Genomic DNA, 14,246 nt, shown 5'->3' with positions numbered 1-14,246 from the left:
AAAGGGTCTTCTTCAAGAGGAGGTGGGGGCGGGGATATATGAACAGCCCTGGCTGGTGTGTCTTAGTTGGTTGGGCATCATCCTGTGGATCAAAAGGTTGCCACTTCGATTCCCAGTCAGGGCACATGCCCAGGTTGCATGCTCTATCTCCCATAAGGGGCGTGTAGGAGGCAGCCAATCAATTTTATGCTCTCATATCAATGTTTCTCTCCCTCTTCCTTCCTCTCTCTCTCAAAAAAAAGCAACATCTTTTTTAATGTTTAAAAAATGTGAACAATAAAAAGGCAATTAAGGCAATAAATATATATTTATCAACAATTGAATCTAAAAAACAAAGTAAGCAAACAAGCAGAACAGAAACAGACTCATAAATAGAGAACATTTTGACAATTGCCAGATAGGAGGGGTACTGGAAGGACAGGTGAAAAAGGCAAAGGGATTAAGAAAATTGGTTACAGAATAGTCATGGGGATGTAAAGTATAGCGAAGAGAATATAATATTCTAGTCAATAATATTCTAGTAACTATGTATGGTGTTAGATGGGTACCAGATTTATCGGGATGATCACTTAGTAAGTTATATAATGCAGCGGTCGCCAACCTTTCAGACTTCACAGACACCAGTGGTCCGAGGACCACCGGTTGGTGACCACTGATTATAATGACTAATCACTGGAGTGTACATCTGAAAGTAATATAATATTGTATTGTCCAGTGTAATTGAAAAATAAAAAATGATTACAAATGTTATATATCAAATAATAAAAGAAGAAAGTTGCTACAGGAGTAGATTGTTAAAGTTCTCATCACAAAGAAAAAGGTTTTAGCTATGTAAAGTGACAGATATTAACTAAGCTTATTGTGGTGATCATTTTGCAATATATACAAATATTGAATCATTATGTTTTACACCTGAAACTCATGTTATATGTCAATCATACCTCATAAATGCTGATCATGCTGGCCAGTGTTGCTCAATGGTTAGAGTGTTGACCACTGCCCTGAAGTGTTGTGGATTTGATTCCTGGTCAAGGGCACATACCTGGGTTGCAGGTTTGATCCCCAGCCCTGGTCTGGACACTGTGGGAGGCAACCAGGGGATGTCTCTCTCTCACATCCATGTTTCTATCCTTCTCCCTTTCCTTCCCTCCCTTCTACTCTCTGTAAAAATCAATGGAAAAAATATCCTCAGGTGCGGATTAACAAAAGAAAAAAAATGCTGGTCATGTCTTCTTGAATTGATTTTGTAATGCTGTAAGGCATTATTTATGGTAAAAGAACTGAGTGCTAGTGCAAACTCATAGAAACTGATTACAGTGGTGGTTGCCAGGGGCTGAGGGTGGAGGAAATGGGAAGATATTTGTCAAAGGCTACAAAATTCCAATTATCAGATGAATAAATTCTGGGATCTAATATACAGTGTGATGATTATAGTTAACAGTATTGTATTATATATTTGAAAGTTGCTAAAAGTGAATCTTAAATGTTCTTACTACAAAGGAGAAATGTTAATTATGTGAGGTGATAAAGGCTTTTAACTAACTCTACTGTGCTGGTCATGTCAGTGTATAAGTGTATCAAATCAATACTTTGTATACTTTTAAGATAATTATATCTCAAAGTTGAGGTGGGAAAAAGAACACAGTGCTAGTATCTAGTTTTGTAAATGGTGCAACAGTGCCACCTTGTGGGGTTAGCCTAATTACATGGTGGTAAATCTGAATAAACTGATGCTTCGTTAAAAAACTGAAAATAACATTTTATATGGCTTTATATTTTATGCTTAAAGAAATAAAAATCTTAAGTAACATTGAAAGTATAATAACATTTTACATTCTGCTTTTAGGACAGGGTAACCTTCAGGAGAATAATTGTAAAAAATAATGCCAAAAAGAGAAAAATGTATGAAAATTTTATCGAGTCACTGCCATTCCTTAAATCTTTGGAAGTAAGTATATGTTTTTATTTTGTTTTAATAGCTTCTGTTTCCTTAGGAATGTTTATTTCTATACAAAAGTTTCTTTGAATAAAAATTTATCCATATTTTCATTAAAAGATTAAATTATGGTTTTTGTATAGCTCAGTATTTCTTTTACCACCTATAACTGCATTTGTTTTATTGTTTATAAGTAATAGATTCCTGAGAGCATCTACAGCAGAGGTATATGTGGTCCCTTTCTAAAAGCAGACTTAAAATAACCATGTAAATGTCAGCAGTAGCCACTAATTATACCTTTATAGGGAGAGATGATCTAAATGCACACTGTCAATATTAACTCCATGTAATGAGTGTCTATTATAAACATACCAGGGAAAAGAAACAAAAAATAGAACAAAATTCTCCCCCTCACCAAAAAATAAATCCTTGCAATTACAAAAAAACAATAACAACAACAACAAAAAAAAGCCCTCATGTCCTCACTGGCCTCCTCTTCTCAGTCATCTTTGCTACTTTATTCAGGCTACTCTTATTCACTCGGTGAACTTGTCAGATCCCCTGGCTTTAAACCCTGTGTGTTGATGTCTTAAAATTGACATCATTGGACAAGGTCCCTCCCTAGAATGCCAGACGTACTAATCTCATTGCATATTTAACGTTTCCTCTTGGACACCTAACAGACATCTCAGATCTCACATCCTAAACCTACTCTGCCCCTCTTCCCCATCTTGGCGGCTGGCAACATCATCCTTCCAGCATCTGGGCCAAATACTTGGTGGTTAGCACTGACTCATCTACGGAAGTATCTTTGTTGTATTGTCAGTATATGCCTGGCAGAAATGTTGGCTACATTGCAGAATGCATAATAGGCAGCTGATCTTCTCTAGCAGCATCTCTTTAAGTAAAAATAGATCAGGGGTTGGAAGTCCAAATGCACTCAGAGCTAGGCAAGCAACATAAAAAGGAAAAGCCAAGCCCCGAGGATGGGATTTTGGTAAACTGGAGAACATGTGCTCCATCTAAAGAAACAGCTGCTATTTCCCCAAAGTTTATTGTTGCCAGGTGAAAATGCAGGCTGAATGTTTGATATAACACACACAAACCCACATGCTGCTCAGTTTATTTGGCTTTTAGGCTACCAATTTTTAAACCTCTGAAATAAGATTTCCCAGTTAATCTGTTTAATAGCCTTCTTTTTTCCTTTGTAGGTTTCTGAACGCCTGAAAGTGGTAGATGTGATAGGCACCAAAGTATACAACGATGGAGAACAAATCATTGCTCAGGTATAATCCTTTTTACGCAATATAGTTTAGGGTTCTATCCCAAAAGGTTCTTATACATTGTATATCTTGATGAATTTTAGCATGTAGTGATGGATTAAATGAATATTACTTTTACCAATGACCAGTTAAAAAATGGTTTAATTTATAGCCATTAAGCTATTTGAATACTTTTATTTATATAATTAACTCCTAATGAATATATCTTATATCATCAAATGGATTTCTGCATAATTTTATATTTGTACACGACATGTATATAAAGAATAATAAGATGCCATTTATAAGAGGAAAAAAACAAGTGAGTGTTCCATGAGATTAATAAGGACTCAGAAGGTACATTGGAAGATACTAGAATTTTGTATGATCAATTCACAATGACACCTGAGGCTGCTCCCTGAAAAAATTACCAAGAAGGAAACACACTGTACCATATACTGTACTGGCTTCCAGATACTAAATAAGGGCCAACATGCTATTTAACCACAAATCTTTTCTAAGATCCCAGTTGGAGTCAGTAGTAATACATGCCTTGGTGAGAATAGTGCTGCTCAGAAGTAGGGTTTATGAAGACAGTTGAAGTTCACAAATAAAGCACATGGATAGTACCTTATTCCTAGTTACATTTTTGGAGTATTGAGCAAATGATTTAAACAGATTTTTAATAAATTCTGTAATTCTTTTATTGATTTCAGAGAGGAAGGGAGAGGGAGAGAGAGATGGAAACATCAATGATGAGAGAATCATTGATTGGCTGCCTCCTGCAGGCCCCCCACTGGGGGACGAGCCCACAATCCAGGTATGTGCCCTCGACTGGAATCGAACCCGGGACCCTTCAGTCCGCCGGCTGACGCTCCGTCCACTGAGCCAAACCGGCTAGGGCCAGGTTCTGTAATTTTTATCAGATATTATGTTGTACTATTTTCCTAAAACATTCTCTCTTGCCCTGGCTGGTTTTTCTCAGTGGTTAGAGCATCGCCCACGGGCTGAAGGGTCATGGGCTGAAGTCCCAGTCAAAGGGCACATACCTTGGTTGCAGGTTCCATCCCCGGCCCATCTGGGCTTGTTTGGGAGGCAAACAAATCACTGTGTCTCTCTCATCTCTCTCTCTCTCCCCCTCTACCCGCTCTCTCACCCTCGTCCCTTCCTTCTACTCTGTCTAAAAATCAATGGAAAAAATATCCTCAGGTGAGGATTAAAATAAAATAGTGTGTATTCTTTGGGTATATGTGAAACAAGATTCGAAGTCTGTGAGACAGAGGAAAGAATAATTGTTTTAGAAGCCAAATAAGTAAATCAATTTCTGTCTGGTCCCCCCACCCCACCCCCACCCCACACACTTACAGATTAGAGCAGTGAAGGGTTGGGAAAAAGTGGAATCAAATTAGAAAACAGGGCTAAGGTTCTGCTATATAAATTGATAAAAAATACAGAGCACTTTTGAAATGATTTTATTTTAACCTTTTATTTTGACATAATTATAGCTTCACAGGAAGTTGCAGATATAATACAGAGAAGTCCCATGCACTGTTCTTCACCCAGTTTCTCCCAGTGCATCTTGCATTCCTTGTAGCACAGTCTCAAAACTAGGAAACTGACATTGGTCATAGACCTTACTCCGATTTCACCAGTTTTACATGGACTTAGAGCATGTTTTGAAAACTAAATTACACGGCAGTTGATAGACCTACTATGATTCAAAACACTTGGAAAGTTAACATGAAGCTCATATGAAAACCTGATGTAAAGATAAGGGAAAGGAGATAATGTACACTTTACTTGGAGTTTATTAAAGATATTTTGAGGTATTAGTTGTCTATTGAGCATTTATAAGCATACATGTCTATTCTATATAATATACTAGTAAATCTTGACTCAGTATTTTGTGATGTAATCTGATACTGTATTTCTAGAATTGTAGTACTAAAGAGTTTTGAAGTACCTAAATTTCTTCAAAATCACTTTGAAAGGCTCAGGAAAAGTCAGTATCTACTGTCCTCTATATTATACTATTTAATTCAGAAGGCAGCATTGGAAATCAAAGCAGAGTTTATTCAAAAACACCACCAAGCCCAGCTGGCGTGGCTCAGTGGTTGAGCATCGACCTCTCAACCAGAAGGTCAAGGTTTGATTCCTGGTCAGGGTACATGCCTGGGTTGAGGGCTCAATCCCCAGTGTGGGGCGTGCAGGAGGCAGCTGATCAATGATTCTCTCTCATCATTGATGTTCCTCTCTCTCTCCCCCCCCCCCTTCCTTCCTCCTGAAATCATTAAAAATATACTTAACAAAAATAAGCCACCACCAAGAAAAAATGGATATGCAGTTAGAAATGACACTTTCTTTAGGGTTTTATTTTTTTGTTTGTTGTTTTTGCTCAATCCCTTCACATTTTTCACCCAGTCCCCAAAGCCCCCAGTGTTTGTGAGGCCTTGAGGTGGATTGTCAGTAAACTGGCATCTTTGGTCCCTTACTGTAGTCAAAACATCAGGACCCATATCTACAGTTTCCAAATAAGTCTGGGTGTATTCTCTTTGAAAGTCCATGGCTTATCTTGGGGTACCATGTTACTACTTGTTACATTGGGGTACCATGCTACTACTTGTAACACAGCGTGCATAGCACCTGCTGCCAATCCTGCTGGCTGAGCAGGTGCTGCTGGGAATGGTGCTGCCTTTTCCAACATCTGTGCCGTTATCCAGGCTGATGCTTGGGTGGAATTCTTACCCCAGCGTTATTTGCCATATTTTCATGACTCAGAAATGCGATGGTAGAGAGTACATTATTTCAAATAAATTTACAAATGAAATCATTACAACCTCTATTTAGGAAGATAAATAAAGCCTGTCCTCCATGGGGATTCACTTTCCAGGCAAATCATCTGTACATCGGGGTTGGACTGACTGCAGGGTTATGATAGGCGAGAGGATTTTTGTCAATGAAATTTGCATTTTCATTCTCTGTTTTTGTTTTATTAGGGAGATTTGGCTGATTCTTTTTTCATTGTAGAATCTGGAGAAGTGAAAATTACTATGAAAAGGAAGGTGAGTTTTAACAAATCCACATATTAGCTAGGAACATAATAAGTCTTCTTTTTGATGTTTAGACGAAGGTTAACTTCTGTTTTTTCAACACACAGAGTAAAAGCTGATGCTTTTAATTACCTTGTCAGGGTAAAGCGGAAGTGGAAGAGAACGGTGCGGTGGAAATCGCTCGGTGTTCTCGGGGACAGTACTTCGGAGAACTTGCTCTGGTAACCAACAAACCTCGAGCAGCCTCTGCACACGCCATTGGGACTGTCAAGTGTTTAGGTAGGACTCACCACAGGGAGCATGCTTCTCCTGGTTGAAATGTTGTGTCTGCATTTTATGTATCCATGTTGTACCGATTATTTTATTGGGTCCACAGGTTTTATGGTCCCCAACATAACAAAGGAAGCATTCATTGCATTATAAAATCAGTTTGTGGAAGCCATTTTTTAAAAAAATAATTTTACACAGCCCAGCTGGAGTGACTCTGGTTGAGCATCAACCTATGAACCAGGTCATGGTTCGATTCCCAGTCAGGGTTGTGGGCTCAGTCCTTGGTGGGAGGTGTGCAGGAGACGGAGAGGCCTGGTGCACGAAAATTCATGCACTCGGGGGGGGGGGGGCGGGAGGGTCCCTCAGCCCAGCCTGTGCCTTCTCGCAGTCCAGGAGCCCTCAGGGGATGTCAAACTGATGGCTTAGGCCCGTCCCCAAGCCAGCAGTCAGACATCCCTAGCGCTTCCTCGGAGGTGGGAGAGGCTCCTGCCACTACCGCTGCACTCGCCAAGCCATGAGCCTGGCTTTTGGCTGAGCGGCACTCCCCCTGTGGGAGCGCACTGACCACCAGGGGGCAGCTCCTGTGTCGAGCGTCTGCCCCCTGGTGGTCAGTGCATGTCATAGCGACCGGTCATTACACCATTTGGTCAATTTGCATATTCGCCTTTTATTATATAGGATAGGATAAGAATTCTGAGTACCAAATTTATATCTGACTTTTCAAATAAACATGCACTGTGTTCCTCAAAAAGAAGGCTAAAACAATATTTTTATAAAGTGAATTAAGCTCTGTGGGGGAAGTTGGAATGTCTGTGGGAATACTTACCATAGTCCCGGGAAACAAATGTTTAGGTTGTCAAAGCACAGTACAGTTTTCCTTATTGTTTTGCTTTTTAATTGCCTTCTTATGTTATATAGTAGTTTGGCAGAAATGCCATCTTTAGCTGGAAGATGAGATTTTAAATATGAGAAATAATTTACTTTAATAATGAAAAATATAATTCAGGTAGTATCAATATAGATGACATTTTCTTTTAAAAAAATGATTCAACAGTAATTAGCCACTCTTCATACACAGTTTAGTAGAAAAAATTTAGCTTTAATGTTCTTAAGATGTGCTAGTATCCTCAGAATTAACCTCTTAGAGAAGTCACTTTTTAAAGGTTTTAAAGTATAATATTAATCATACTTTAAAGCAGCGGTCGCCAACCTTTTGGACTTCACGGACCACCGGTGGCAACCGCTGCTTTAAAGTATTATGCTTGGATAAAAGAGAAGGTAGACAATGACAGGTAATTTCCCTGAGTAGAGATATTAGTAAAAGTGATGTGAGTGAAAGCCCATTATTTTCTATAACAAATTATATTCACATTAAAGAAAATTTGAGATATAAGAAAAGGTAGGAAAAACTAAGACGTTTTTATAGTTCCTTCTCATCTTTTATGTGCATGGGTTTTCTGTTTTTTGTTTGTTTGTTAACTAAAGCAGATAAGTTTAATGATCAGAACAAAACAAGATCAGTTAGGAAAAATTCCAGACTCTGTGGTCACCCGTATTTTAATTTTTAAGAGATTCAACTTTTTTAAGTCTTACAAACATTTCTGCCATTTATATTATGCCAGAAAATAAGTGAATACTAAAAATGAGAAAATGGAAAAACAAAAAAGAGATTGCTTTTGCTTTCAAACAGTTCTATACCAAAACATTTTGCTGACATGATTTTTAATCTGTACAAAACACTCTTTAAATCAGTGGTTCTCAACCTTCTGGCCTTTTAAATACAGTTCCTCATGTTGTGACCCAACCATAAAATGATTTTCGTTGCTACTTCACAACTGTAATGTTGCTACTGTTATGAATAGTAATGTAAATATCTGATATGCAGGATGGTCTTAGGCGACCCCTGTGAAAGGGTCGTTCAACCGCCAAAGGGGTCGCGACCCACAGGTTGAGAACCACTGCTCTAAATGATCCTCAAGATATATTACAAATTTGTTTTAAAATAGATTTGAATTTAAGTTTTACTAACAATGATTTCAATAAATCAGGTACTCCAGTACACAATGTGGAGGTACAATAATTATGTGATTACATCTTAATAATCCAAGGGGATAAAGATGTTTTTCAAATATGGAAATAAAACCTATAGTATTAACCCTTTATAGACTACAATACTGTTGTCAGTTTCATATACTTTACTTTATAAAGAATTCCCACAGGACTAGATTTCTGGAGGTTTTCCCAGATATACACAGCTCATTTTTGTTGTACTTACAACATCTGCAAAGTATGGCACACCTAGATCCAAATTCTTTTTTTATTTATTGATTTTTTTTTTTTTTTTTTAGAGAGAGAGAGAGAAACATCGGTTTGTTGTTCCACTTATTTATGCATTCATTAGTTGATTTTTGTATGTGCCCTGACCAGAGATTGAACCTGCAACCTTGGTGTATGGGGAGGATGCTCCAACCAACTGAGCTACCCAGCCAGGGCCTAGATCTAGATTCTTATGATCAAGGGGCCTCAGAATTGCCTCCTCCATATACCCTTTGAGGTCAGTCCGATTCATAACCATTCCTGTAACAGGATCAATCTTTGTAATTGTGCCGAGGACCATTTGATTTGTTGCATATCCCAGTTTCCAGTTTTCTTCATTACTCAGAGATAGTTGCTGTGGAGACGGTGGGTTGTGCTGAAGGAGAGGTGGGGGAGGGGGGGTGTCACTGAGGCTGGACACTTGCGCCCAGGCTATGGCCTCACCTTATAGTCCTGCCCCAGGCATGGTTTTCTGTTTTTAAACAATTTTGTAAACTGCTCTTTTCATTCATTATAACTTAGGCATATTCTCATTTTATTACATCAAACTGAACATTCTGTTAGGGTAATATGCACATTATAAACTATTTAATGTCCCGCCCCGTGTCCCCTCCTCCGCCCCGAGCCCTACACACACACTGGTAAATATTTTGAGGGTTTTGGCTCCATTTGGAGGGAGGGCCTTTTTGATGTGTATAGACTGCTTTTCCATACATAGGATTTTCCCTTAGAAATGGTTTTAGAAGTGGGTTTTCTTTCTGTAGCTTTTGGTATATATTGCCAAGTCACTTTTATTTGTACCAATTTACATGCTGCCAGCAGTGCAAGAATGGCCATTCACTCTATTTTTGTAAACCTTACCTTTTTACCTTTTTGAAAGGCAAAAAAAAAAAAGTGAATTCTAGTTTGTAGTTAGTTCTGTGGTGGAGACTGATCATATTTTCCATGTGTGTATTATAAATTTAGTTTTTAGAAATGCATGAGACAGGCAGGTAAAGTGACTTATATAGTTATAGAAGTGGACGAAAGCATTATTTTGGTTGCCATTTTTAAGTGACTAGACAATGGTATGAGTGTAAAAATTGTAAAAGGTAACATTTGGTCTTCCAAACATGGCATTGTACACCCTGAGGGAAACAGAAAACACTCCTTGCCATCTCTGAGGATTTTATATTTACTCAGGTGTTGACATCACTAATTTTTTTTTTTATTTCAAGGCCTTGCCCTTAACAGTCCCTCATTCTTTTCTCAACCTGGATCAGGGACCCCCCACCAACCTTGCATTTACACATCATATTGCCCAGGGACTCTACTTCCTTTGCAAGTGGAACATTTTTATCTTTACGCCTTTTTCTTGTATATTTATCTAATAATAATTGCATTATTGACATAGGCAGAATATCATAAGTGACTCAGAAATTCTGTAGATTTTCAAAGAATGTTATTCGTTTTTCTTTTATTCTCCCCTTTTCTTAGCCATGGATGTGCAAGCATTCGAAAGGCTTTTGGGACCTTGCATGGAAATTATGAAAAGGAACATCACCACCTATGAAGAGCAATTAGTTGCCCTGTTTGGAACAAACATGGATATTGTTGAGCCTACTGCATGAAGCAAACGTATGGAGCAAGAAGACCTATAGTGACAAAATTACACAGTAGTGGTTAGTCCACTGAGAATGTGTTTGTGTAGATGCCAAGCATTTTCTGTGATTTCCAGTTTTTTCCTTTTTTTACATTTACAATGTATCAGTAAACAGAGTAGTGATTTAATAGGCAAAAGGCTTTAACATCACTTTCTAAAGAATAGATCATAAAAAATATCGACATACTGATAAAATGATTTTCTACTCCACAAAACTGACTGAAAGGTTTATTCAAATGATTGTAATATACTGCAAGTATCTGTTTAAGAAGATAATTAAAGGATGTTATCATAGGTGATCTGTGTTTGTTTTGACTTACTCAGAATGATATGTCAGTGACTGTGCCCATGTAAGAGGGAACTCGGCAATGAATCATGCTATACAGCATGGCATCACATTCTTTTTACAACTCATTATATATATAGTAAGTACAATTTTAATCATTTTTCTTTTAAAGTTTTCCTGGCTTGAAAAGTTATATGCTGGCCTTGGCCTACTGGTGAAATGGTATAAAACATCATATGCAATTTAAAAACCTTTTATATTTTTGCAATAAAGTACATTTTGACTTCTTTGGCATAATGTCAGTAACCAATGGTTTTAAGGACAGGCAATTGAGTCACTGTAATAGGAAGAATCTTTTTTTAAGTAAGAGATCATTAACACTTTTTCCCTCTGCTTCCTTTTTCATTTGCAATTCTCTGTATTCTTTATCTTTAAAAATTTGGCTTTGACATTTAATGTCACCAAGTTTTTTTGAAAAGCTATTTTAATTTACTTGTTGTCTTCTAAAAGTCTAAGATCTTACATATACTACAAAAAAATTGTTACCAAAAATAATTTGGGGTCCTTAACATCCCCACAGATTATTTTTGTTCTTCATTTGGTATCCATAGTAGCTTTCTTTCAGACATCTGCTCCCATAGGGTTCCTCCAAGATGGTAGAAATAAATTTTTAGAAACAAAATCATATGCAAAGATAAAAGGAATTTCTGCCCATGCCAAATGTACATTAGGCTTTGCCATTTGCTTTAGTGCAGAATGAACTCAACCAGAACAGATTTTCATCGATGATTTATAGACTTATTTTTGGCTGCATAAGATGAATTATATTCAACCAAAGCAATCTAGCCTTACATTTCTAGCCTACATGAACCCAATGTCTAGAGAGTTTAATTTTAACCAGTTGACTTTTAACCAATCAATTCCATTTTGGAAACATGTTTTAAAGAAATATATACACAAGTAAAATTATTCTGTGGCTAGTGTGGTCTTATTAGAGAATGTTTATGGTCTTACTTGTATAATGAAAATGTGGTTTAAAATGTGAACCAGATTTTATATATATATATACAAGAAGTTGTAAAGCATAACTTCAGCCACATTTTAGAATACTTTAACAATTTTGCAAACTTTCTTGTAGGAAGAGAACTTACTACATGAAGATGACTTGTTTTCTTTTTTTCTTTTTCTTTTTTTTTTTTTAGACTGGGAGGTAAATGAATAGAGCAATGTTTTCTATGCATTCATCTCCCCTAGCCTGTGCTTCAATGTCCCAAAGTTTAATTAACAGAACAGGGAAGCTACTATGAAATTAGCTCAATACTTTGGATAACATGACTTGTTTTCTGTTTGATTTATTTTAAAAGCCATGTTAATAAAAAAAACACAGGACCCCACATTTCTGGTTTATCATTCTGTATTCTATATTCACTATTTTGTTGCATAAGCTCATTGCTAACTATTCATGGAATAGCAAAAAAAATGCCTGTTTAATAAAGAACTCTGAGGCTGTGCCAGTTACATTATTTTCAGTATTGGTTATATTTAAATTTTCCTTATTAATAAAGCACACTTTTATAATATACTATGTTAATTGTGTTTAATGAATTTTTTTTTGGCCCATTAAAAAAAATTCTCACCTGACAGTATTTTTTTAAAATTGATTTTAGAGAGGGGGGAAGGGAAGAGAGAGAGAGAGAGAGAAACATTAATGTGAAACAGGTTGCTTCCCATACATGTCCAGACCAGGGATTGAACCCACAACTTAGGTATGTTCCCTGACCTGGAATCGAACCTGCAACCTACCAGTGCACAGGACAGTGCTCTAAGTCACACCGACCAGGGCCTGAGGATATGTTTTCATTGACTTTTTTTTTAGAGAGGAAGAGGAGAAATAGACATCAATTTGAGAGAGCCTCATCAATTGGTTGCCTCCCATATACACTGCAACCAGGAATCAAACCCACAACCTAGGTATGTGCCGTGACCAGAAATCAAACCCACAACCTTTTGGTGCATGGGACGACACTCCAACCGAGCCACCAGGTCAGGGCTGGCTTGTTTTTTAATATGACTTCCGTAGTGCATACTGTACCATGTGGAAAGCCTGAGAGAGCATATGTGAAAACTAACTACCTGAGCATAATGTGGCAAGAAAGTGTGGTTCTGAATGGCAACAGAGTTTTAAAAAATCTATTCATATAATTGTGGTATGTTTATATAATTATGGTATATTAGATTACCCAATAAATCTGGCTAAGGAATTTATGTCTAAGTATCTAAAATGCCTCTCATTTGACTTGTGGATGTTATTAATCACTAATTAAGAAACCTTACTACTATCTGGAAATCCTCTGTTGAAGTTTCATTCAAGGATGTATTATGTGTGGCTAAGAATTCTCAGAGGCTCTGGCCAGGTAGCTCATTTGGTTAGCACGTCGTCCCAATACACCAGGGTTGCGGGTTTGATCTCCAGTCAGGGGACATACAATAATCAACCAATGAATGCATGAAACAAATCAGTGTTTCTCTTTTCTCCCTTCCTTCCTCCTTTAAAATCAGTTTTTGAAAAAAAGAATGTCTCAGAGAACACTCTTTTAACATAAAGGTTTTCCCCTTTATTATTATTATTATCATTATTTTGTTGTTAATCCTCACCCAAGGATATTTTTCCCATTGATTTTTTTTTTTTTAGAGAGTGTGGAAGAGAGAGGGGAGGGGTAAAGGGAGAGAGAGAGAGAGAGAAACATCAATGTGAGAGACACTAATCCTGCGACCTTTTGGTGGGTAGGCCAACGCTCTAACCACTGAGCACACTAGCCAGGTCTCCCCTTAATTATTTTAAATAACTATAAAGTGTGTGTATATGCTTCCTGCATATCCATATGAACTAGGGCTTGGTGCATATATTTTAACATAAATAAATACAACCTGTGACACAAGTTGTATTTGATTTACTGTTATACACTTGTAGGTAGCAGACCATTTACTATGCTCAAAAATGCTGCCAGTGAAACATGGTGCATGAAACAAGGGACTATGCATTTTACTGAAATATGTAAGATTAAGTGCTGAGTCCTTTTTCTTTCTAAAGCATCTTTAAAATAATGATATAATTTTCCCTACTTTTCTCAAGAAATGTTACGTCTCTGGCAAGGATTAGATGACCTTTGGCATTCTTAAAGAAAATAATGCGTAAGCGTAGAGGAGTAAATAATAAATCTGGATAAGCCAAGGCTTTGTTAAATAACTGAAGAAGGGATTCTGATATTTATCTATGTTAATACCTAGAATGATTAATACATGATGGAGAAATAGAATTATGGATTTCAAGATGGTGAAGTCGATGGAAGCTATACTCACCTCCCAAGACCAAACTGGAATTACAACTAAATTAAAGAACAACCATCCTGAATAACCAACTGAAGACTAGCTGAAGAGAAGTGCTATAACCAAGGATTTACAGAAGCCACATCGAGACTGGTAG

The 14,246-nt window shown here is 37.2% G+C and overlaps 1 protein-coding gene and 1 non-coding gene across 2 annotated transcripts in view; one reads left to right on the top strand and one right to left on the bottom strand.

Annotated features, from left to right (window-relative positions):
* PRKAR2B (protein kinase cAMP-dependent type II regulatory subunit beta) overlaps positions 1-12,344 on the top strand; it is an 80,264-nt gene extending 67,920 nt beyond the window's left edge. Inside the window, exons 7-11 of the mRNA XM_006085447.2 lie at positions 1,847-1,948; positions 3,148-3,222; positions 6,195-6,260; positions 6,389-6,527; positions 10,311-12,344. Coding sequence (XP_006085509.2) covers positions 1,847-1,948; positions 3,148-3,222; positions 6,195-6,260; positions 6,389-6,527; positions 10,311-10,444 — 516 coding nt within the window. The 3' untranslated portion in view covers positions 10,445-12,344. The remainder of the gene's footprint in view (positions 1-1,846; positions 1,949-3,147; positions 3,223-6,194; positions 6,261-6,388; positions 6,528-10,310) is intronic.
* LOC111825243 lies at positions 11,957-12,090 on the bottom strand. The gene has a single exon (XR_002828403.1). It is a non-coding gene; the product is annotated as a small nucleolar RNA SNORA36 family (small nucleolar RNA).
* Positions 12,345-14,246: the final 1,902 nt, after the last annotated feature.

Source organism: Myotis lucifugus, unplaced genomic scaffold (genome assembly GCF_000147115.1).
Source record: "Myotis lucifugus unplaced genomic scaffold, Myoluc2.0 scaffold_18, whole genome shotgun sequence".
Lineage (NCBI taxonomy): Eukaryota > Metazoa > Chordata > Mammalia > Chiroptera > Vespertilionidae > Myotis > Myotis lucifugus.
Note: the sequence above shows the minus strand (reverse complement) of the source record. Positions and strands in the feature narration are given on the sequence as shown.